This window comes from Choristoneura fumiferana, chromosome 25 (genome assembly GCF_025370935.1).
Source record: "Choristoneura fumiferana chromosome 25, NRCan_CFum_1, whole genome shotgun sequence".
Classification (NCBI taxonomy): Eukaryota; Metazoa; Arthropoda; class Insecta; order Lepidoptera; family Tortricidae; genus Choristoneura; species Choristoneura fumiferana.
The window spans coordinates 11,675,990-11,702,944 of NC_133496.1; the positions used below are offsets into that span (position 1 = coordinate 11,675,990).

The 26,955-nt window shown below is 39.7% G+C and overlaps 1 protein-coding gene across 1 annotated transcript; it reads left to right on the forward strand.

Annotated features, from left to right (window-relative positions):
* Positions 1 to 372: 372 nt before the first annotated feature.
* On the forward strand, positions 373 to 26,446 carry gl (glass). Its single transcript, XM_074107092.1, has 10 exons — positions 373 to 573; positions 6,635 to 6,826; positions 9,306 to 9,499; positions 10,869 to 10,986; positions 12,362 to 12,496; positions 13,444 to 13,839; positions 16,902 to 17,119; positions 18,817 to 18,900; positions 20,026 to 20,130; positions 24,768 to 26,446. Exons 2-10 carry the CDS (start codon positions 6,716 to 6,718, stop codon positions 24,838 to 24,840), a joined length of 1,434 nt encoding a protein of 477 aa, XP_073963193.1. The 5' UTR covers positions 373 to 573; positions 6,635 to 6,715; the 3' UTR covers positions 24,841 to 26,446.
* Positions 26,447 to 26,955: the final 509 nt, after the last annotated feature.

The following is a 26,955-nucleotide window of genomic DNA, read 5'->3' on the forward strand; positions in this document are numbered from 1 at the left end:
CCACGGCCATAATCATCGTAACGATTGAATCAAAAATAATTAATAGTGTTAAGTACCTAATAGGTAAATAAGCCAGCTTGAGGTTTACAGTAGTGCCAGTGGCACCCTCAATAAAGTAATAATTATCCACCTTATTACTTATCTAAATAGTATCAGATGCACTAAACGGTCCTCACCACAAAAACAACGCGGCCCGCCATGCTAACCCGATACTTGGTGACAGCCACTTTCCCGCGCACAATATGTCATGTTTTTTTTTCAGCCGAGGGGTTGGATACAAACAGCCAATTACGACAGGGGCGGGTGGCGAGTGCACTTAGGATACTTGGAAGATAGCCATTTAGTCACCAACAACGGCTGTAAGGGGTTCGTCCGCTGCCTAATAATGATAATTAAAAACAAATTCACATTTTTAATGGAACACCAGTGTTGCCAGTGCGCATGCTTTAACCAACATGTTTAATTTAATTAGTGTGCAGAGGTGTTTGGTGATACAGTGATTTAGTGTAAAATAAATTGTTTTATAGCTAAAAGTGTTTTAAGGATCTTGCTGCAGGATTTTTCTTGTGGAAGGTAAGTACATTAATGGAAGTCTAATTAAAAGAAGTGAGTAAAGTTAGTGAAAATTTAATTCATTGTTCCAATACCTACTCGTACCTAGATGCTTAGGCAAGTAATTTAATTAAATGTGACAGATAATTTCACGTCGCACTGATAATAGCTTTTAGTAACATTAAACTTACTTAATAACGCATGCTTATGAATGGAGGAATAACTATACGAATATAAGCGTTTTTGTAATTAGTAAAAAAAACAGTTTTTTTAAATATATATCGTCTCAAAACGCCGGTAGTATTTTAATGATGATGACCAAAAAGCTCGCATTTTACCTACTTAGAGACTGCTAATGCTAGAAAGGGGATGATTTATTTTCTTCTTTAATCTTTTGTTTGATCCGTTAGCAAAGAAATGCTTTAAACTGCTCATTTTCATTAGACTCAAATGTCCCCCCCCTCCCCATCTACAGGCTATACCACAGCCTGAAAATTATGATAAAAAAGGATAGTGTATTAACAAATTCAAAAGATAATCTATCACAGCTTTATGAATTTACAAGTGAATAAGTAGTCTATCAAATCTTAAGGAAACCTACATATTTTGTGAGTATAGCCCGTAGGTGCTCACTTGGCCAATTTAAGAGGGGCCGTTTTTCCATAAAAACACAGTCCCCTGTTTTCTCCCTGGATAATGCCAGTAGAGCATTTTTTTTTGACATGTCCCAATGTTTTACTTTTTTATAAATTAAAGAACATTTGAAAACCTATTAAAAAAACGACAAAGAGCGTATCGGACACGCCCAAACCATTCCGTAGCCATTACGAAAAAATAAAATAATATTTTTATAACCAAGGATTTCGTATAGTTTGTGTGCTATGGAATTTACAAATACGTATTTTTCAATTCTTTCGCCCTAGTGTTTCCTCTTAATTAATATAGTATTTTGATGACGGCACCTTCTGTACACTGTATTTACTTGCATTGCTCTACAAATACATTCCGAATTTACTAATGTATGAAAGAAATCAATTCGGCCTCAGTGGCTGACTATTTAAATTAAATTAGACTTCCAACATTGGATCCAAGCATACGAACAAACTAGAAAAGAAACATCATGTGTAACCTTTGAATCATGCCGTTGAATTGAAATAGAGAAAAACATTTTAGAAAAGGACAGATATTATAGAGAAAAAAAAACAATTAATTAAATTTACAACCGATTTTTTTTCTTCGCTAAGCGTTGGCAACAATTTATATACTAGCCTGTTACCCGCGACTCCGTCTGCATAGAATTCGTTTATCGCTATCCCGCGGGAAATATGCAATTTTACGGGACAAAAACTATCCTATATCCTTTTCCGGGTCTCAAACTGTATACCGATTTTTATCTAAATCGGTTCAGCGGCTTAGACGTGATGAAGTAACAAACAAACAGACTTGAAAACTTCGCATTTATAATATTGGTGGGATTCTTGGATTTTCATAATAATATACAAGGTGTTCATTAAATAACTGACACACTTATACATGATAATTTTTTTTTAGTGCCGATTCGGAAAAACTTCTGTTGAAAAGAATCCGGCAAGAAACTCACAAGGTGCATATTTACTTTCAAATATCTTTGTTGATTGTTTCAAAAATATTGGAATGTTTTGTTAAATTAGGAATTCTACTAATTCTACATTATTTCTAACTCTAACACTTGTAATATTACCTACTAGCTTTTGCCCGCGGCTTCGCCCGCGTGGTATTCGGTTATCGCGCGCTGCTCTCTCGGAACATGTGCATTTTCCGGGATAAAAAGTAGCTTATATCACTCTCTGGCCCATAAACTATCTCTATGTCAAAAATCACGTCGATCCGTCGCTCCGTTTCGACATGAAAGGCGTCCAATCATACAAACACACAAACACACACACTTTCGCATTTATAATATTAGATTTAGTATGAATTGCTTCATCATCATCATCATGTCAGCCGAAAGACGTCCACTGCTGGACATAGGCCTCCCCCAAGGCTCTCCACTCAGATCGGTCTTGTGCTTTCCGCATCCACCGCGATCTCTTTACCTAGCAGGGTCGTTGCACACGGAGCGGTGTTAGGGCTTTACCGATTCCAGATCGCGCACTTCCTAGCGCTATAGCACTACATGGGCTAAAGACGCCGCTGATCCCGCGATCTTAACCAGGTCGTCGCTCCATCTTGTTGGAGGCCTACCGACAGCTCGTTTCCCGGTCCGCGGACGCCATTCGAGAACCTTTTGACCCTATCGGCCATCAGTCCTGCGAGCAATGTGCCCCGCCAATTTCGCAATTCTTCGGGCTATGTCGGTAACCTTAGTTCTACTGGGGATATCATCAAAATGAATTGCTTACCTTAAAAAATCTCTACATTTAAATATTTTCTGTACACTCTCTATTTCTAGGGCCGGAAGGACGTGTGATATTTTTGCGCGATCCGCTGTGGCAGATATTAATGCTGGTGACTGTACTGCTTACTATGTGTTGTGTTCAATAAAGAGTTATTGTATTGTAATTTGTAGGTACTTGTCAGATGCGCTTCACCGTTTTTAGAACCAAAGGAAACTGACAGAAAAATGGCCAGTTTTAAATTATCTAAATTCTATGCAACTTCGTTAAGCAATTGACATGCATTAGTAACTTTTAGATAGGGCACAGTAAAAAAAGGGATTGAATAAAAAGAACGCAACCTACTTATAATTATAATGTAATCAATTCTCTACTCTCGATTCTGAACAAACTACTCTCAGGTTTTCAGTTATATTTTTTAGTTTTATTTATTTATTATGTTTGAAATATTGAATTACAATTCAAACATGATTAACAATGAATACAAATACAAAAGAATTTATTGTTCAACATAAATTACAGTACAGAGTACATGGGCTGATAAAAAAAAGGAGTTGGTTTCTCTATGTTGCGGCGCGGCGGGTCAAGGCATACAAATTGTAGACTTAGGAGCTGTTTCACCATCCATTGATTAGCGTTAACTGACGGTTAAATGTGATGCCGTCTCCATCTATTCGAACAAAACAAATAGAGACGGCATCACACCTAACCGCCAGTTTTTTTCATTTTATATCACGGGACAATTCACACCAATTGACCTAGTCCCAAAGTAAGTTTAGCAAAGCTTGTGTTATGGGTACTAAGCAACGGATAAATATAATTATATAGATAGATACATACTTAAATACGTAGTAAACACCCAAGACCCGAGAGCAAACATTCGTATTTTTCATTCAAATATCTGCCCCGACACGGGAATCGAACCCGGGACCTCAAGCTTCGTAGTCAGGTTCTCTAACCACTAGGCCATCTGGTCGTCTAACACTAATGGTCAGTTAACACTAATCAATGGATGGTGAAACAGCCCTAAGGGCTGATTGACTAAGGTCAATGAAGCTCCCAAATACATGGCAACCTTGCATTAACTAATTAATGATTATACTTAATCATTCATGAAATAATTATGATATAAAATATGTGAAAACAAGAATTTTCAGTTATTTAATTAACACCCTGTATTTATAGATATAGGATATGACTAATTCAGTAATTGTCAAATGCCGTATTGAGGTCACCCGTGGAGATCCCGTTATGGCGGATAGTTCAAAACGTTGGGTATGTATGTATTCAAAATTAAAACTCTACCTCTTGAATGGACTCTACATAATTTGTTTCCTACGAAATCACTTAACAAGAATCGTCAACAAGGCTCTAACAATGAAAAGTCATAGTCATAATCATCTCAGCATATATACGCGCCACTGCTGGGCACAGGCATCCTCGCAGAATGAGAGGTCTTGGGTCGAAAATAAAAAGTAGAAAACATATAAAAGATGAACGAAAATGTTGTATAAGTTGCTACAAACTACAATATTTTTACCTTCTTTCTCTCATGTAAATCGTGTAGGTATGGTCAAGGACTTTAATTCATAGGCCACAATAATGGAACCATTTCACAGTAAACGTCATAGTGACACGCATTAATTAACAAGGAAAATCGTAATGACTTTTCCTTTGACTGAAAAGGTTCCATGGTAGCTCATGAATTAAAGTCCTTCACCGTACCTCAGCTACGTCTGTGCGACACATATATGTCAATCAATATATGCTTAACCCACCCCCCTTTCCTCATAAAACAATACATAGTCATATAGACCCAGCTATCTGAAAACACCATACAAAATGCTAACGCGTTTCGAATTCTCTACAAGTTCATTCACATCCGTTGCCAAACCACCAATCTGCATGTTGCCATGCATTATTGTAAGTATTGTTTTATTTGGAAGGAGAAAAAGGCGGGTTCTGCATGTTATTTTTTTATTATGAGGATATTTTTTTGTTTTTAAAGCCGTGGTGGTCTAGTATTTGGTTTGATTTCAAACTACTCTGCAACTCAACTCAACTCTAGCAACTGAGTTTTTCGAAATTCACCACGCCACGAGCTTTACGGTGAAGGAAAACATTGGGAGGAAAATGTACCTACAACCCTACGAAGTATTTCGATAGTGTGTGTGAAGTTCCCATTCCGCACTGACCCAAGCCAGCCCAGCAGTGGGACGTTATATAGGCTGAGATGATCCTGATGATAAGTGGGAGACAAACGAGCATGTCATTCATCTGATGGAAAATGATCATCACCGCCGAAGACCTCAAAAACTCAAAGAGAGTCCTACCCCTGGTCTGTTGCCACCCTTTAAAGAAAGTACTTCATAAGAATACTTTCTTGCTTCGCTTACTCCGTGAGCCCTTTCCTTGAAAGCCCCGAATGCCCCGATGTCGTAAGATGTTCGCTAACACTGCTGACGGAAGTTGACTCCACAATGTCACTGTAAGACCGTACGTGGCAGGAAGTGCCGAAGGAAACGTACAGTGGTTGGTAAGAGATGGTGACGATGAAGTTTAGACATTCGGCGGGAGATGCGATGTAGAATATGTGTCGCATTCGCATATACGTAGCTCTGATACACGTCTAGTAGCGGAGAAACAAGGTTGTTAGGAATTCAATCAATTATTTGACACTTGATATGTTATAAATTTCAAAGCCCTGAATAAAAGTCTCTAAGGACACACACACCTCTGTTTCCGAGTCCCTTTCAGAATTTAGTTTAGTATATAGAGACTTTTGTTCAGGACTTTGAAATCTGCTATACGAGTATATTATCAAAATCTCAGGATATTTAACTAAAACAACATTTTTCCATACCTTATGTCCGGGGTCCTTTTAGTTACAAAAAAATTATGTGTACTGAATGAATGAATGTACTGTCGAACAAATTGAATCATGACTCATGAACCAGGGTTGAACCTTTTAATAATCAATTTCACTAATATTTCCTTGACAAATATAAGAGATGTCGATATGACATTAGTATCACAAAAGTTCCACCCTGGGTCACGATTCAATTAGTTCGACTGTAATTGCAGCATAGACAAAAGCGTTTTAGAAAGAGACAGATATATAGATTTTTCAATAATTACTTTAAATCAAATTTTAAACAGAATAAATTTTTCTTTTCGCTAACATTGTCTGAATATAATTTTCATAATAATAAATAGGATATTGCCAATACAGGAGTTGTTAAATACCGTATTAGCCTTAGAGCGATCCATTGTGTTTCTGTTTTTTTTTTACAAATATAAGACTAATGACATAAAAGATAAAATCTAATGAGCATGAAACTACCGTAAGACTCACTCATACTCGTATTTAAGTCAAAGTCAAAGTCAAAGTCAAAATATCTTTATTCAATTTAGGCTATAACAAGCGCTTATGAATGTCAAAAAAAATCTACCACCGGTTCGGAAAAACCTCTGCTGAGAAGAATCCGGCAAGAAACTCAACGACTTTAATGCCTGTAAGGATAATTGTTTTAATGTTTGAAATAAATCACTTCTATGAAATAAACCCGGATAACTCACGTCTTAAATCGAGTTTAGCTCGACATGTTTCGGGCTAAGATAAAATCTCAATAACCAGTTTCTGCTGTAACTTTTTACAACCTTAATTTTATTGTTTAATATCCGCCTTACCCTTTACTCACCCTTAGGTCCAGCCCAGCCTCCTAGCGAATAGCCGTCTCGCAGGGATGCCCGTGTGACGCCCCTGCGCGTCAAGATGCGCGCCCGGCATGGACTGTTACGTGCCCAACAACCCGCAGTTCGGGCTCGAACTGTGCTGCGACCCGCTGCAGTGCGATTGCCTGGAACCGCAGCTGAGGGAACTAGAAGACTGTTGCCAGGTACCTTGAACACCTTGAATGGGCTTAAAACACCCTCGTGCCATAAGAGAAATCTAAGTTTAGTCTAAGAGCCTATTAAACGAAAGAGTTCCATAATCAATCGAGCACCGCGCGCGAATGCTCGGTACTTGCACGATTTTTCAAGGCTAAAAATATCAAGAAACTAAATTGCGTACCTTTTCACTGCAAATGCCATGTTGGCATTCCATCTGTCACAAAAATTGACGTGAAAAGGAACAACCTTGGTAGGCGGTTAAAATATTTCAACTGTACTTGTTTACACAAAGATGAGGACCACACAGTATTCCGGTGCTAAACTGACCCGATTTTTCTGCGAAAAGTTTATCGGGAATGACCTGAAATAGGTATAGGAAAAAGAACAGGGGTTTTCAGATGCAGTGCAGTGCTTTTTGTCAATAAAATCTGTTTGAAAGGGCCAAAAATTTGTTTTGTGATATCTTTCAACTGTAGGTACTTACTTTCGGTTAGGTAATACACGTGTACCTATACCTAGTGCCATCCACGAAGACGCGTGATTTTGTCAAAGTTAAACATTAATGACATTGTAATAAGAACCACGGCACGCGTCATCGTGAATAACTCTCTCTACATATATAAGTGTGTGGATCTGGTGAAGCCCTGAGGCGTATTTGAGGAATTTCTTAGCCTTTTCTTAGGGGAAGTATGTATAATACCTACGGGTTTGTGTTGAGCCATATCGCCCCAACGACCCCTGGCTTCGACTCGGCTCACTTCAGTGCAATTATCTGGAACCGCATAGATTCTATATATATATTGTTATACGCAATGCTCCTGATTTATATATTGATGCGGTACTTAAAATTAAATTGTTATGAAAAGCTAGGAAGTAATTCATCGAAAATGAAGGGAATGCAAAACGGAGAATTTGTTCTCTCGTACTAGCAAAATTCACTGATTTTAGGCATGTGATTAATTGATTATGCAACCATAATTATTTTCTAGTAGGGCTAAAAAGTAGTCATCGTATTGTTGTATCGTTCAACTGAATTTACTTCCGGTGAACACACATGTGTATGTGATATACACGTTCCTATTACGGTCATGGCGTGATACGGTGTAGTGGGTAGAGACTTTTACTTGCTTTAGACAAATTTCGAGACGCTTAGGCCCTTTTAAGCCAGGGTAAAATTAGGCGGCCTATAGTTCTGTAGAAGAGGCCTCCTATCCGAATAAGAGACCTTGAGCTGTAGTTCTCACGTGAACTCACGGGAACTTTACAAACACCGGTGATTAGTTTGCAGGTGAGTGTAGGTTTCCTCACTATGTTTTCCTTTAGTGTAAATCTCGTGGTTAACTTCAAATGTAATACACATAAATTCCGAAAAACTCAGAGATGCAATGCAAGCTCAGGTTTGAACGATCATCTGCTTAAAATTACTAAATTTTACGGTTCAACTCTAAAGCACCGTGTTGTTGCAGGATGTGTTGCGAGGGATGTGTTTTCATTAACCAATAGAAACGCTTCACTTACACAACCAGCACAGCACATCTCTGGTGGAAACAGCTGAGCGGAGCAAGGCGAGGTAAATGAAGCATTTCTATTGGTTAATGAAAAACTTATTCCTCGCAACACATCCTCGCCAATCCATCTGCTTGTCAGGAACGGTCGGAATAGTATCGATCTTTTTGGAAGATTGCCTGATCGAGTCGAGAGACCTTAAAATCAAAATATGAAAATAGTAAGCTGTCACGCTTTTATTTATTTATATTACTTTGGTACAATTACATATTGTAAACAACAGCATTGTACACCAACTAATGTAAACCCCAAACATGAATAAAGTCTGATACATAATAATATTTACTTAAGCTTTACATTTTGGTAATATTTTGTGTTTAATGTAGCTAATTAGTCAAAGAAGATATCAGCATCGTGGTCCAGATTATCAAATAAACGACACATTCGTCAAATTGGAGCATTGTAGCTAACATTAATATTGGTCATACATAGGTAACGCAAATAAATTCCTATTTCGCGTGCTCTTCATATTTGCCCTAACACCTATACCATCAACAATTTGCTCCCGTCAAGATCGCCATGCAAAAACTTAATACAATAGTTATCAGGTCAATGAAAGGTTTTTTAAGGCGGCAGTTGTTGTCCCCAGCCTATATACGTCCCACTGCTGGGCACAGGCCTCCTCTCAGAATAAGAGGGCTTGGGCCATAGTTCCCACGCGGGCCCAGTGCGGATTGGGAACTTCACACGCACCATTGAATTGCTTCGCAGGTTTGTGCAGGTTTCCTCACGATGTTTTCCTTCACCGCAAAGCTCGTGGTAAATTTCAAATGTAATTCCGCACATGAATTTCGAAAAACTCAGAGGTGTGAGCCGGGGTTTGATGAACCCACGACCCTCTGCTTGAGAGGCGATAGGTCAAACCACTAGGCCACCACGGCTACTGAATATAAACTGCTTACCATTGTCACTCCTCAGCAGGAAAACGACAACTGCTGTACAGAAAATGGCGAAGATTTGAACGGTTTGGGCGACATCGCGCCGACTGCCATCGCGGACGATGTGAGCGCGGAGCCGGCCTGGGCCGAAGACATGGGCTCCTTCTCCCTCCCCTCCCTCGAGCTGGACCCGCTGCCGTCGCTGTTCCCCTTCTCGCCGTGCTCTGGTTACAAGTAAGAGAATATCAGTCTCTTTTCAATGAGGGCTATCGCGTATGAATTCGCCGCTAGAGACACTAGTGTAGCGTGAGGTCTCCGAAATGTCAAATCTCATGGTTTTTGGGTGAGCTACGCGGGTTTATTTATAATTAGAATAATTTTGTGAATATTTTGCAATATCTGAAATTAATAATGGCAAATATGCGTTCCGGGGCAATGAATGTCTGTGTTTTGAGACAGCTTTGTCTTTCGGAAACGTTTGTCCTCCCTTTTTTCCGAACAAAACGGGGACAATGCAACACTGTGGCATGCTCGATATTTTTATGGTACGGTTTTAAGGTGTATTAAATATGATTTTAATCTAAACTTTGTTTTCACGCCCGTAATAACAGACTTTGAAAGCCATACTTAAAAACCTCACGCAACAGTGCGCCATCTAGTGAGACAAAAAACGATAGCCCTCATTGACTCAGTTAGATAGGGAAGGGAGGTTCTATCCGTCCAGAACGATCTTTAACTGGACTGGATAAATACTCACTGTGTTCCGGTACGCATTCCTCGCAACACATCATTGATGGAAACGCATCTTAAAACGGCTAGAGATTTGGAAGAAGACGATTTTCGATTCAGTGATTTGTTTGCGAAATATTCCACTTTAAAGTGTAAATTTTCATTAAAATCGAGCGCCCTCTAAAAGCAAAACTGTTGGTTTGAAAATTCGAAAAAAATCTTGATGGAAGTAAGTAGGTAGGTACATTAAATTTAGAAGGACAACTATAACGGCTAAGTTTGCTTGAGAATTATTTAGTAGTTTAAGGTATAAAATATACCTAAACTTGGAAGATTCCATACAAAATACATAGTATTTAGAAACATATTAAGTACTTGATTTTTTCGTCATGACTAACGGAACTCTATCTTGGTCGTGTCCGATACGCATGGCCGGTTTTTTTCTTTCTCATTTGAATCTTTATCAGGTAACTAAGAAAACCGATGACTCCCGAGCGACATTAATATTCTGATTGTACTGTTACTGATCATCTCAAAACGTGCACAGGGCACAGACCTCCTCGCAAAACGAGAGGGCTTGAGCCGTAGTTCCCACGCGGGCCCAATGCGGATTGGGAACTTCCACAGAAGAATAAAAGTGCTGTCTTTTTTATTGTTCTGTGGGAACTTCACACACAATTGAATTTCTTCGCAGGTGTGTGCATGTTTCCTCACGATGTTTTCCTTCACTGTAAAGCTCATGTCATTGTACTGTTACTACACAGTCAAAATATTAATTAAGTAGTCAATTTCCAAGAAATTCGAGGAAAATCTCAACTTCCGTACCCCATTTCCCGCACACTAACACACTCATAACACATATTTCCGCTCTCAGCAGAAACAGCGGCGGCGACTGCCGCGAAAGGGGAGGCGGGGAAGCAGCAGACGTCCTGCTCTCGCTCAAGCATGCCGTCGTCCACGGGGACTGCGCCGCCGAGACCGTACACCCGCAGGTATAGTGATCCCGTTCCCACACGTACAGCTTGAAGCAAGTTAAAAGGAGCCAGTTATATTTGAAGCGTTGGAGTTTTTATAGTCGTCTTGTTCGCACGCAAAGGGTGGAAAAATCACGATCGTTATGAAAATGATTGTAATTAGAATTGTGGGTGTTTTAGGGCTTCGTAAATTTGATATTCGCGGTGATTGAAATGTGATACTTAACTAGTTTTTAATTTGCGTGAAAGATTTATACCACTACTACCTACTAGGTAGTTATATTGTGTATTTTAGTAGAAATTATTAAATACAAGGTAATAATTACCACGTAGTTTCTATCAGACATCTGTCGAAGTTAACGAAAATCAAGAAAAACACGGTGTAATTTCCTTGCAACCGTAAAAAAATGTGGCTACCTAGGTAGTTTATAAAGTTCACACAATCAAAGATAGAGTGGTTTATGACTGTACAGTCGAGGTATTGAATCATGTATCAGGGTACAATCTTTTCATAATCAATTTCATTATTATTTCTTTGGCCAATAAATACTTATGGGTTTCTTTGGGGTGTCAACAGACGTATAGTTGAATGTACCAAATCTGGCAGCTGAAGTTGGGATTTCGGTTATGTCCAGAGAGTAGACAACGTTGTAGGTATGTATGTTTCATGCACATACATCCTTGTACCTACTGGTCATGTCGTAAGAAAATAAGAGCCACTTGAGTTTCATCGGTAAATTAAATCAAAACTAAATTATCTGATGGGAAATTATCACTATGGCCATGAGTACCAACTGCTCATGGAGTCATTGCGATGGGTCCTACACCTCCTAAAATCCTTACTTAACAGGACGGGCTTTCAGTCAAAAATTGTCGTAACTCAAAGATGGTGTATCCGAGACTTCTAAAATTTGGCACACTAGCTAATAGTACTCTGTCCTTCAACCACGACGAATAAATTTTAATGAATTTCATTCATCAAAAGTTATTGTACCTACATACGTCCATATACGTGAATTTCCGGTAAAAAGACTTGTGTTCAAAAAGACAGTAAAAAGATCTATGTGGTACCTTGGCTCATATACGCGTTCAATTTTAAAATATTTGGTAAAAAATACGTTACCCAGATACTTGGAGAAATAAAAAAAAAACTAATACAATCACATTACGATGCCGCGATGTAGCATCGCTCTGCTCGGGTGGCTAAACATCTCGTATCATTATGGCTTGTTTTAGTCCCTTGTTGAACAATCTACTATTATTTAGACAAGCAAATATTTTATAAGGATTTTCATTTTACCAAGGAAACTTACGTGGGTATCTAAGCCCTATTTTCTTTTAGCGTAGTATAAATATAACATTGTAGATTTACGTGACTTGCTCGTCAACACAGATGATGGTGAATGGAGGGGGCGGTTACCCATACTACGAGCACTACGGGCCAGCGCCGCTCTTTCCCACCATGAGTGTCAATGTGTCCATGAACATGACCATGCATGGGTGTCCGTCGGACCAGCTGTGTTCCCAGGTTGGTGCCATCTTAGAGCAAGGATTACCAACAATTTCTTTGTTAGGGTTCCGGAGCCAAAATGGAAAAAACGAAACCCTTATAGTTTCGCCATGTCTGTCTGTCTGTCTGTCTGTCTGTCTGTCCGTCCGCGGCTTTGCTCAGGGACTATCGATGCTAGAAAGCTGTAATTTTGCACTGGTATATATGTCAACTATGCCAACAAAATGGTACAATAAAAAATTAAAAAAAAAAATTTTTTTAGGGTAGCTCCCATACGCGTAAAGTGGAGGTGATTTTTTTTTCTCATCCAACCCTATAGTGTGGGGTATAGTTGGATAGGTCTTTTAAAACCATTAGGGGTTTGCTAAGACGATTTTTCGATTCAGTAATATATTTGCGAAATATTCAACTTTAAGTGCAAAATATCATTAAAATCGAGCGCCCCCCCCCCTTTCTAAAATCTAAACCGGTAGGGGAAAAAATTGAAAAAATTCAGGATGGCAGTAAGTATATCAAACTATCAAGGAAAAGGAGGGGTGTTATAAGTTTGACCGCTATGTGTGTCTGTGGCACCGTAGCTCTTAAACGGGTGAACCGATTTGAATGCGGTTTTTTTATTTGAAATCAGGTTTTCTAGCAATGGTTTTTAGACATGTTTTATCAAAATCGGTTTAGCCGTTGTTGAGATATTGAACTTTGAAGTGACAATGTCGGGGTTTTTCCAACTTTTTGTCGGTTAGAGGTTAGTGGTTAAATAAAACATATTTAAGAACCATCGCTAGAAAAACTGCTTTCAAATAAAAAAAACCCGCATTCAAATCGGTCCACCCGTAAAGAGCTACGGTGTCACAGACAGACAGACAGACACACAGACACACATAGCGGTTAAACTTTCCCTAACACCCCTCTTTTTGCGTCGGGGGTAAAAATAAAACACACACGACTGATGTAATCTTCTTCCACAGGTCCAATGGAACCAGAACGCAGCCCCGGCCTCAGTCAACATGGTCTACCCGCAATCCCAAAGCATGATCAGCCCCAACTCCTACCCATCAGCCACCTACTCCTTCACCGCTGACTTCAGGACCCCGACCCAATCAGACCCTCTCATCACCGCCACATCCTCCTTCAAACCCCTCCTACAGAACACACAGAAACCAAACAATTACCTGTTCCAGCAGAAATCTAATTTTGGGAGTCAGAAAATGCAAAGTTTGAAGCGATCGCCGTCTAAGATATTTGTCCAGGAAAACCAGAAGGAGCAGGGGTTAGGGAATGGGTATATTTTGAACCATCCGGGGCAGATGCATACGCAGGATTATGGGTACACGACGTGTGCCAATGCTAACGGGAAAGTTGAGGTAAGAGTCCAAGAATACTGGATGACTGGTTGTCAGGAGACTTGAGCAGGACCAACCCTACACTCACAGTAATGAGGGCTATCGCGTATGAATTCGCCACTAGAGGCGCTAGTGTAGCGTGAGGCCGAAATGTCAAATCTCATAGTTTTTGGGTGAGCTACGCGGGTTTATTTATAATTAGAATAATTTTGTGAATATTTTGCAATATCTGAAATTAATTATGGCAAATATGCGTTCCGGGGCAATGAATGTCTGTATTTTGAGACAGTTTTGTCTTTCGGAAACCTTTGTCCTCCCTTTTTTCCGAACAAAACGGGGACTATGCAACACTGTGGCATGCTCGATATTTTTATGGTACGGTTTTAAGGTGTATTTAATATGATTTTAATCTAAACTTTGTTTTCACAACCGTAAAAACAGACTTTGAAAGCCATACTTAAAAACCTCACGCAACAGTGCGCCATCTAGTGAGACAAAAAACGATAGCCCTCATTGACAACGGACGTTCACAATCATCATCATCATCAGCCAGAAGACGTCCACTGCTAAACAAACAATGAAAGACAACTCGCCACATGCATCCACCAGTTACCCGCAATTCTCACGATCATTATAAGTAAAACCCTCGTGGTGATTTTCCACCGGCGAGGCGAGACGAGAATTGAAATTTGTATGCATTCTCGCGCGCCCGCCGCGAGCCGCCGCGGGCGCTGCCATACAAATTTCAATTCTCGTCTCGCCTCGTCTCGTCTTGCCTCACCGGTGGAAAACCACCTTCACACTTTTAATTGCAGAGTGACCATGCGGTTAATAAATAATTAATTGCTTTTTGTAAAAAAAAAGGTTAATCTCAGTTACGATTAGTATTATTGCCTTGACTAACTGAATCCGGTGTCATTCATCCTGCTCGCGCTACGAATAATACATAATTATTATTCGTATTGTTCGTATTCGTAATGAATCACCAATATAACAACAACACGGATATCGAAAATACAAACTGAGACAATGGATGCACAGAAAAACCAGAAAAAGAGACCAGCACTGGGAATCGAACCCAGGTCCTCAGCAATCCGTGCTGCGTGCTATACCCCTACACCACTGCTGGACAGGAATCTAGACACAATTTTTTCCTATGCATACATATCTCAGGTTGCGTGAAAGTAACAAAATTGAAGTTGAAATAAAAAATGCAAAGAGACTCCAAAAAACCAATCATAACAACACGGATAGTAAAATTATGGGAAAGTTAAGGTATGCGAGGATTTTTTTCGTAACAGCAATGGAATGGAACCCTATGCTGGGCATGTCCAACACGCTCTTGGCCGGTTTTTATTTCAAAATTCGTGAACGCAGAATAAATTCGTTGGACGTAAACATTTCCATTTATAAAACTGGAATAAATAAACACGTGCAACATCACGTTACCGACCAAAACCGGAAAGTTGTTCGAACTTAGGGTACGCTTTCAATGCGGATACGTGCAGAATCTATTAAGAGACTAGAGAGGGGTAGAGGAAGTTGACTTTATTTATTTTTTTATTTTGACGTACTTATGCTTATTTTAATTTTGTTTGACATTGTTTGGTTTATTTACTTAGTATTTTTTGCATTGTCACCCAAACTACATTTGCATGCCAAATTTCAAGTCGATGCCATTAACCTTTGAAGAGTTCCATCCTGCGGAGACGATCCTGGCCAGACTACCATAATGCTACCAGATTATTGTGTTGCCACGTAATTTACATAAGTATTCCAAATTTCAAGTCGATCTGACTACTAAAAGTTGGTCAAATTTAACTTGCAAGATTTGACTACAGACAGACAGATAACGGTATAGGTGAAACATCCTAAATAAAAGCTTGTAAAAAGTTGAAAAATCCATGACATTGTTCAAATTCAATATCTCAAAAACTTCTGACCTGATTTTAATGAAGCATAGCTTAGGCCTTAGAACCACTGCAAACATCGAAATCTATGTACAGTCACTAGCACATATCTGACACAACAAGCGTGCATAAATATTTAATACGACTCTATTTCTAGGGCCGGAAAGGACGTGTCAGATATTTTAGCACGCTCCGCTGTGGCAGATATTAATGCTGGTGACTGTACCTCACGACACTAGACTGGCTGTTTAGAACAAACGCATCAATCATCAATATTACTTTGACATAACCCCTATCACGGCCGTCATCAAACTAAAGTGAACTGTTCACAAAACCGCGCTGTGAACTAATTTAGTGCGCCGCTTTGACTGCAATTAAACACGCTTTCAATGAAAAAACCGCTTTCTAAATCGGTCCCTTTGTTTGAGAGTTACGATATCATAAACATAGACAGACAGACATTGACATCTAACTTAGTACACCCCTCTTTTTGCGTTGGGGGTTAAAAATCCTTAAAGTTGATTCTGTGTCCCCGTTGTCTTAATAGAAGTGCACCCTTACTCAGGCCACGAGGGTATTTTCAGCAGAAGTATTGTTTGAAAAGGTTTTGTTCAAACTTTATGATTATTGAAGCTCTACATTTTTTTTAATTATTCCAGTTAAAACTTTAGCTTTCCTTCTAACTGGTCAAACAAAACAGAAGATTTTTAAAAACGTTTCATTTTTAAAAAAAAATTCATCCATATATTCGCAAACACGTAAATGAGTAAAGAATAGGTATGCAAGTTGCCGAAAGTTTCCAAAAAGTTGGTAATTTCTCGGAAACTGGAAACTTTAACAAGATTATATATCTTAGGCAACCGTACAAAATTGTGAGATCCTTTGCTTTGACACATCAGTAACTTCTATACCTACTTAAGTTGTTCCATGTAAGGCTCCGTTTCCACTACAGATGTGCGAGGATATGTTGCGAGTAATGTGTTTTTCGTGCACCAATAGAAACGCTTCAATTTACCTCGCCTCGCTCCGTTCAGGTCTTTCCACCAGAGGTGCTGTGCGAGGAAAGGTAATGAAGAGTTTCTATCGGTTCACGAAAAACACATCCTTCGCAACACGTCTTCGCGCCTCTTTGATGGAAATGCAGCCTTAGACATTTTTGTAACCTTGTCACAGGTGGGCGCCCTCAGCGGCTGCTCCGAGGACGACGAGCAGAAACCAAACCTCTGCCGCATCTGTGGCAAGACGTACGCGCGCCCGAGCACGCTCAAGACGCATCTGCGGACGCACTCCGGGGAGCGCCCCTACCGATGCGGAGACTGCAATAAGAGCTTCTCGCAGGCTGCCAACCTGACCGCGCATGTCAGGACACACACGGGGCAAAAGCCTTTCAGGTGGGAGATATAAATATTTATTTATTACAATTCATCAAGTTAGGGCTCTAGTTCTTACACAGTTAGCTAATGTTTTGGCGAAAATTATTTAGCAAATTATTAACTCCCAAACTATTTATCCCATATTTTTATTTAGGCGAATTGTTCCAACTCAACGTTTGGTTCTCTGCCTTTTTCCAACTCACGTTTCCCAAACTGTTTAATTTGGCAGTTTTGGATTTTCTCTGAAACTATATTTTTCTCGGAACTTTCATAAAACAAACCTAACCTCACCTACTGTGTTCCATAAAAGCATTAGAAGCGTTATAAGCGTATAATGAAAGTAGGCAAATTCAACATTTGACAAAAAATATGTTGCGAAATAAGAAAAATGCGAAGTAAAGTTGAAATGAAAAGACAAATGAAACTTTGGCGAAAGGTTGGTTGCTAAGTGAAATTTGGCGAAACCTATTTCGCCGAAAAGGCAGTATACCCTCTTACACATAAACATCGCTACCTACAATATCGCGTAGCGCGGGGACCGTTCCTGCAGTGTCAACCTGCATCGAAGCTGCAGTACCGACGGTGGAAATTTACGAAAGATTGCACTGTGATTTTCCACGACACGACGTTCGCATCGTGAAACATGCCGCGTCTTAATCCGACGCGATATCGTATATTGTTTATGTGCAAGAGCCCTAACTTTATAAATAAATGATCTTCTACTCAACGCTAGATGTCGCTACGTCTTTGTTGACAAGTCCTTACTGCCAGGGTTGCCTGGTCTTTTTCGAATAAATACCGTATAGTGAGCAAAAAAAAACCCGCAACGCAATCCGCGAAATAGCTCGAAAACAATGAGCGTAAAATCTGACTGTTGAATCGTTTATAAGGGAGAAAAAATTATCAGAAAAAAATGCCGAACCACCCATACTTCGGTATTTTTGTTATACCGAACACCGAACAGTGCTAAAATACCGGACGCTTCGGTAGAAAACCGTACACTTGGCAAGCCTGGAGAGTACCCATGCTTAGTTTGGGAGTAAGGATGGTTTCTGTGACAGGCTATAGGATTATATTATGTAGCTGGGCCAATCTTTATCTTTATCTTTACTTACAAAAGTCTGCAATTGTTTGAAAAATGTCGCGGACTGATTAGTGTGGGTAAAAAAGTTGACTGGCCCAGTTACTTTTTCGAACTCTAACATTGTGTTACGTTTGAAATGAGCCAATCGTATCAAGGCTGTTACTTTGAACGAACGTCACAATACTAACGCCATCTAGCGATATTTCGCTTATCAATGGTGCAATTTTATTGTCCTACTTGTTTTTTTTTTGTTTTGTATAGACGTGAAATATTTTTTTATATATTTTTTGGAACCGTGGTGGCCGAGTGGTTCCCGCTCGCACTTCTCAGCTTTTCGAAATTCATGTGCGGAATTACTTAAGTACATTTGAAATTTGCCACGAGCTTTACGGTGAAGGAAAACATCGTGAGGAAACCTGCACAAACCTGCGAAGCAATTCAATGTTGTGTGTAAAGTTCCCAATCCGCACTGGGCCCGCGTGGGAACTACTGCTCAAGTCCTCTCATTCTGAGAGGAGGCCTGTGCCCTGCAGTGGGACGTATAGAGGGTGGGATGATGATATTTTGTATGCCCTGTAGTGGACCGTATATATAGATCGCGATGATTTTTTTAAATTCATTTTGTTCATAGATGCCCGATTTGTGACCGTCGCTTCAGCCAAAGCTCAAGTGTGACCACCCACATGCGAACACACTCAGGCGAACGACCGTACCAGTAAGTTAATTTATCTAATACATTATATCCTTATCCTCACTAATATCATATATGCGAACGTAATTGTCTATTTGTCCGTCGGTCACCTCCTCACTTTTTAAACCCCTGAACTGATTCGGATGAAATTTGGTATTGTAGGATCAAAAAGAGGAATATCAACTCCTTGTAGCGGAAAGGAAGGTCTTGCGTAAGATCTGGACCTGTCAAGAGAGACGACGGCACGTGGAGGATCCGTAAAAACAGAGAGATCCAGGAGCTGGTGGCTGAACCCAACATCATCGCCGTAACAAAATCACACAGACTTCGCTGGTTCGGCCACCTACTACGAATGGGAGAGGATCGGGCTGCCAAAAGAGCGTACGTGGGACGACCGGCTGGTCGCCGCCCGGTTGGCGACCCAGGTACCGCTGGGAGGACAGTGTCCAGGCGGATCTGCGACGTCTCCAAGTCGACGACTGGCAAGAGGCTGCGCACGATCGGGACAGATGGCGTGCTCTCGTTTCGGAGGCCAAGACCCTCTTTGGGTCCCTGAGCCAAATTAGTTAGTTTTTAGTTAGGATCTAGGACATTTTTTGAATCCAGGCGTCACTTTGCGGAGGTCCATAATATCAATGAATTATAAACAATTAAGTACTTTGCTCACCCGCGGCTTTATGAATGCTACGTTTATGCAGCAAATGTGTGTTCATGCATCTCCTCCACTTCCACTGTAAGAACACACACAAATCATAAAAACTCAACTATCCACCACCACTAGCCTTACACGTTTCGAACTCAACCATGGTTCATCATCAGAGCAACACACCGTTCACCATGCTACTAGATATTAGATACCAGATGTTAGATGATGAACGGCTGTGTTGCTCTGTTGACGGTGGTGGTGATAGTTCGATTTGTGTGATGTGATGTGTGTGAGTTCTTACAGCGTGCAGGCGAAAAAGCTGCAACACACATGTTGCTTAGACATAACATAACAATCATAAAGTCGCGACTTCGGTGAGCAAAGTGATTACTTATAACTATATATTTCATTGCCATAGACCTCCGCAAAGTAAAGCCTGATCTGATTCAATAAATTATTCAACCTCTATGGATCATGTCTGATTTATTTTATTTTATTGACAGATGCCGGTCGTGCAAAAAGGCGTTCTCTGACAGTTCTACGCTGACGAAGCATCTCAGGATACATTCGGGAGAGAAACCCTATCAGTGTAAACTGTGCTTACTAAGGTAAGAAAAACAAGGTTATTAAATCACTTTTCCTTTATTATGTTCCAATTTTACTCCTACTTAATGAGGGTTTCACAGAGGTGAAATATCGCTAGATGGCGTTAGTATCGTGAGGTCCGTTTGACGTTTGCCTGCGATTGGCTCATTTAGTTATTTATCAATCATGAGCAAACGTCAAACGGACCACACTAACGCCATCTAGCGACATTTCACCTCTGTGAAAACCCTCATTAATTGACGCCTCGCGCGACACAGTGGCGCGTAACTAACTACTTGTGATTTTGATGATTTTGAAGACCAGCTTGAACACTTTTTAGCCGCTGAGAGTCCGCCACTGTCTGGGTCCTATTTGTCCATAGTGGATTTTTCACGACGACTGCACAACCCTATTTCATATAAAGCACCACATTTAAAATTTAAAAAACTATAACGAGTAACCATATGCAAGGAGCTAAGTGTCTTGGCCTTTAACGCGACTAAACCCCAAAAAAAAAACTATGACTTTACAAAACTCCAAAAATCAATCATAATTTGATTGCTTAGTAGCGACATCTCTTGTCTGGGTGAGCGGTTGGTTCCGAAAGAATGTGACGTCTGTCGACCAACATAGATGTCGCTAGTGCTGCTGCTCAAGTAGCATAGTAGAAATAAGCAACCTGAGATGTGATTGTCAGCTTAACCCATATAGAAGTGCAAATAAGGTCGAGTTTTGTTTTCAGGACAAATAAACAATATTTAACAGGTATACGGGTAACCCATAGTTTAATTTTTCGTATGAAAAAATATGTATCTGCGTTAATTTTTGTGTTTGATGTGCATTTTGAGTTGGATTTTGTTAGGATTTTCGCTAAATTGCCTGAATTTATAACTTGTAAAAATATATTGTCATATAACCCGGCACATATGTCTCATAATCATGTACTTAAGCACCCGATCTACTCACGTATAACTATAACCGAAAATAATAATGCAATTAGTAGTTACCTACACTACACTATATCTACCTATACCTCAATATCACCCTCATTTTTAAGCTAAAATGCCTCGTCAGAAAAAATATTATTTAACTGTAGGGTTACTAAATATCCGATCCTTAAATACCGGACGTGATGAGTTTGTCGCGTCCTTGAATCGCTACAACCCAGATATCTTGGCGTTGAACGAAACATGGTTGCGTCCGGGTGAAGAGACATTTATTCCGAAAATACCAGGTTATATCCTCAAAAGCAAACCCCGACAGGACGGATCGAGGGGTGGGGGTGTCGGGTTTTATGTACGAAACAATTTAAGGACTCAAGTCTTGCAACACCCCTCGTCCTCTTTAGAACAGATGTGGCTAGACCTGCAAGTTCGGGGGGTGGGACGTCTGGCGATAGGCACAGCGTACAGACCTGAGTCGGTAACAGTCGGTACCGCCATCGACGCGCTTAGCGACTCCTTGGACAGGCTTACATCATATCAAAGTGTTATATTACTCACGGATTTCAACATTAATCTTAATTTAGAAAATAAACCTAACTCAATACAATTAAAAACATTTTTAACACAACGGAGTTTGGAACAACTAGTTAAGGAGCCCACCAGAATTGCGAAAGATAATTCTTCATTATTGGACTTAGTGATCACTGACAGCCCTAATGTGTGTAGAAAAATACACGTACATCACAATCCAAAGCTCAGCGATCACGCGATGGTACTTGCCGAACTGGTAATGGCGAAGCCCAAACAAACACCACAATATGTGTACAAACGCCTTCTAAGACAGATTGATATAGAAAAATTTAATGAGGACCTCAGGCGTGCACCGTGGGAGGAAATTAAAAAAATCACAGACCTTGACAATAAAGTGGACACATTCAATCAGCTGCTCTGTGACATATTTGATACACACGCCCCGGTGCGCAGGATACGCATTAATGGTAAATCTTACCCGTGGGTCACGGACACTATTAAAACGATGATGAGTTTGCGGGATGAAGCATTGAAAAAAGCTAACAAAACGAACAATGAATCAGCTCGAAAATACTATAAGACCCTCAGGAACTACACAACAGCAGCCTTGGAACGTGAAAAAGAAGCCTATTTCAACTTCTACGTCAATAAAAACAAATCCCGCCCAAATCAAATGTGGAAGCATCTAAAGAGCTCATCATGTTTAGGTGATACAGATAAACCCACAATACCACCACATCTCTGTGACCCAGATAATATAAATCGATCTTTTCTGTCGATACCGGGGAACTCTCATACGAATCGTGAAGTTCAAGATTTTTTCGAAAAGGAAACACCCTGCGATCAATCTTTCGACATAGAACCATACACGGAAAGTCAAATTAACAAGATTATTGCATCAATACAAACTAACGCCAGTGGCTACGATAACATCACAATAGAGATGATCCGGTTGACGCTTGATGTAACTCTCCCAGTAATCACGGACATTATTAATACGTCGATCGCCCAAGACACTTTTCCCGAGGTATGGAAAATAGCTAGAGTTAAACCTATACCTAAATCTAGTAAGACCGAGTTCTACAAAGACCTAAGGCCAATTAGTATTCTACCTGTACTATCAAAGGTATTAGAAAGGGTTGTAAGTGAACAACTTACAAAGTTCCTAGAGAGTAACAATCTACTGCCACGAACACAATCTGGGTTCCGTGGAAAGCACGGCACTGCAACCGCCCTAGCAGAAGTCACAGACGAGATAATAATGTCTTCAGACTGCGGAATGGGAACCATTCTTGTTTTATTGGATTTTAGCCGTGCTTTCGATTGTCTCAATCCCACATTATTATTGGCAAAAATGACATATTATGGTATTTCCAGAAGGACGCGTAAATGGTTTCAATCGTTTCTAACAAATAGAAAACAGTATGTGGAAATACAAACACAAGATGGCACATTAGTAAAATCTGACATGCAGAATATCAGTCGTGGAACGCCGCAAGGTTCTATTTTAAGTCCCCTCATCTTTATTTTATACACAGCAGACCTCGTTAAACATATAAATTACTGTAAAGTACATTTATATGCTGATGACACCCAATTGCACTATTCTTTCCTACCGCATGACTTGAACGAATCAACATGTAAAATAAATGAAGACTTGAATAGGATCGCAAAGTGGTCTTCGGACAATAATCTGGTCCTAAACCCGACCAAGTCACAATTTCTTATACTTGGTAATAAATGGCAACGTCAGAAAATAATACAAAAAGAGCCCAAAGTCTATATTGGATCAGAACCAATAGTGCAAGTGGAGCATGCGAAAAATCTCGGATTGATCATGGACGGAGAACTACGCTACGAAGAATATATTCAGATCAAAATAAGAAATGCTTTCTACAGGCTTAAAGTACTACACAACATTCGAAAGTACCTCTCTGAAAAAATTCGCGAGATTCTCGTTGAATCGTTAGTTCTGTCTCAACTAAACTATGGGGATTTAGTATACGGACCGCGGCTGTTGGCGAAAACGAAAAAGTGTATACAACGCGTGCAAAATGCCTGCGTACGTTTTTGCTACGAAATACCTAAGCGTGCCCACATTACACCCTTCCTTAACGAAAGGAAAATCTTAAATATGGAAAGCAGAAGACAGCTTCATCTGGCATACACAGTGAGAAAGGTGATCGAGTACCAGAAACCTTATTATTTATTTGAGAAATTGAAATGGGTCGAAGACACGAGGTGGAACAAAACCTTACGCAAAAGCACGAAACTGGCTATTCCTAAACATAGAACCAAATTCTTCAGAGGGGGTTTTAAATATGCAGCGGCAAAGATATGGAATGACCTACCCCCACCCTTACGTGAGCCCATGTCATTACCGAAGTTCAAAAAGTCACTAAGATTACACCTTATAAACAAACAAACTCAACTGTAACCCCGAAACCACAAATGATAGCATAGACACATGGGGAAAGCTACAGTGCTATTTAGTAGTAGATCAACACTGTCTCTCACGCATTCACAACTCAAAGTCAAAATATCTCTTTTCAATCTAGGCTATTGCAAACACTTATGAATGTCAAAATAATAATAATAATAGTATAATAAGAAAAATACACCCATGCATGCATACACACACACACACACACACGCACGCACGCACGCACGCACGCTAAAATTTATATTTATTTGATACCAAGCAACATTTGTTTTTTTTTTTTTTCCTTTTTTCTGTTTTTTCATATTTACTGCCAGCCAATGTTGCTTGGTTGCAGTCTAAGTAGTTTTTAATTAAGTTGAATAATTGTATTGTAATAATTACTGCGGCCGGCCCTCTTCGAAGGGACCAGTCTGAAAACCAGCGCTGGGTAACATAAACTCAGCACATGCTGAGATTGGGACCCATTGCCCTTACTACACATTGTTTCTAACCGCAAATTAATTGTAATGTCTAGGTTAAGTTTGTGGCAATAAAGATGTTTATTATTATTATTATTATTATTATTATGTATGCATAGGAAAAATTCGTGTCTCTTTTTCTGGTTTTTCTGTGCATCCATGTCTCAGTTTGTATTTACGATATGGTTTCACGGGATACCCGTAAAAGTAACAAATTTGGAGTTGATAAAAAAAATACAGAAAGACTCCAAAAATCAATCATAACTCTATGACTTTGTTCCCAGGTTTTCACAATCCGGCAACCTGAACCGACACATGCGCGTCCACGGCAACATGTCCGGCGGGATGCTCGGCTGACACTTGCAGCGACGCGGCGTTTCTGCCGTGTACTTTTAAATCAGTTTCCGATGGGGTAAATTACCCCGAAAAGGGGTAAAACTTTCTTAGCGGGCAACGAGTGAATGCAGAAGCAGACGTGTAGGCGGTGGCAAATATGGCAATCGTTCAGGACTGGATTGGAAGTCAGGAGGCCTTGAGACAATGAAAGAGTGGAGGCCTCCTAACTTGATTACGTCTAAGGGCAACACTAAAAGCCCAAGTCCAATATTTAAAAAAAAAAGTGGAGGCCTGGCGAAATTTTTTTTGCAAAATGGAAAAGTTACTGAATTTTCGAATAGATTTTTTTCAAATTTGATTGTGGAGGTATCGGGGCTATATCCCCGCACGCCCTCCTTTATATTCGGCCCTGACTCCCGCGACAGTCCATGTAGACCCATTGATCACCTTTGAATATCTCGATAACGTCAGAAATATACAGGCTATAGCTTGTATCTTATCGAGAACTAGAGCTAGGCTGGAACATTTTGCATAATGCTGAATTAAGAATAAGTAGGTACAGTCAACTAACTTGATTCCTGGGCCACCATGGAACCTTAGCATAGTAAATGATTGTATTTGTCAATCTAATACCTTTAAACGAGCAATTCTTGTATGTTGTTATACTCAGAATCACGGAAACGGCTCCAACGCAATGAAATTTGGTATGGGGGAGTTTTTCGGGGACGACAAATCGTAGCTTGGTCCTATCTCTAGGAAAACGCTTATTATCGAGTTTTAGCCCGAGCAAAGCTCGGTCGCCCAGGTACTGTTAATCAAACGACGTATAATATAATGTCATTACGACACGGTTCTATGGTGGCCTAGGAATAAAATTAGGTTACTATACATAGTGTAATTAGGTACCTAAGTAAAACTTACAAATTAAAAATACTCAACTAGGCTAGGCGAGTTTACTGTAAATATGATTGTAAGAAATAATTGTAAATAATATGTGCCCAGTTTAATCGTCCTGTATTATTTTCTAGTCATTAAATTAATTAGTTTTAGTCAACAGTTTTATACTGCTAAATGCTAAATTTAAGTGATAACTTTATGTATTTACAATTTTTAATGATTCACGGTTATTTACATTAAAATATGTTTGTTACGGGATGTAGTGTTATGAACGTCCAAATAGTGAGAGTGCACGTGTCGACGCGCAAAAATGAGTGTAGACCAGAGGTTCCCAAACTTATTTCGTCAAACGCCCACTTTGAAAATCAGTTATTTTGTAGCGCCCCGATTTTTTTCACCTTAAAACCTCAATAACATATTACCTGAGAGAGCAACAATAATGCAACTTTACAACCCCTTACCGCCCCTCTCTAGGCCTCCAGCGCCCACAAGGGGGCGTTATCGCCCACTTTAGGAATGACTAGTGTAGACCAAACACGGTCTGCAACATTAACATCTACCCGCAAATTCCTCAGTCTACCCGTGATCGAGCATGATGCATGCTGCGTTGAAATATCGGGAACTCGTTCAAGGTATCATGGTCAACAACCCGTAATAAATATCAACATTATGTATTGATTGAATGAATATGTAGGAGATCAATTATGTGTAAGCTAAAAATATGTAAATTAGGCGAATCGATTAAATGAAATGTTAAATAATTTTGTGTTTTACTTGTGCGTTTTTGTTTATTTTATTCACCAACATATGAAATTATCATTACTATTCATCACTGTGCTGTGTAATACGTTACCTAAACGCTAAAAAAAATGTGATCTCATCCCTGTGAAAAAGCTGTGAAAACGTATTTTATTAAGTTTGATGTGTGGCGACATCTCTTGACAAATAGCTGAACTATTCCAAATGACCGGCTTTCCTTGAACGACTTTTTTCCAATTTTGAAAACACTGTTTAAATTTAAATTGCTAATAGACATCAAAGTAGTAATTTTTAAACCTCAATTTTAATAGTGCAACATCTTTTTTACCGTATAAACGAAGTAAAAATGTAAGTAGTAATGTAAATAAATATATACAAATTATTTTGAATGCAGCTAAATAATTAAAAACGAAAGAGGTATTTTACGGTGTGATCTGATGAGTAAAATTTTACGAAGTCCTTAATTTCAAGAATGAGATG

Coding starts and splice junctions, on each gene's coding strand:
- gl (XM_074107092.1), top strand. CDS start 6,716: ATGGACTGTTACGTGCCCAACAACCCGCAGTTCGGGCTCGAACTGTGC. Junction 13,840..16,901: donor ATGCTAACGGGAAAGTTGAG/GTAAGAGTCCAA, acceptor ACCTTGTCACAG/GTGGGCGCCCTCAGCGGCTG. Junction 20,131..24,767: donor TGTAAACTGTGCTTACTAAG/GTAAGAAAAACA, acceptor CTTTGTTCCCAG/GTTTTCACAATCCGGCAACC.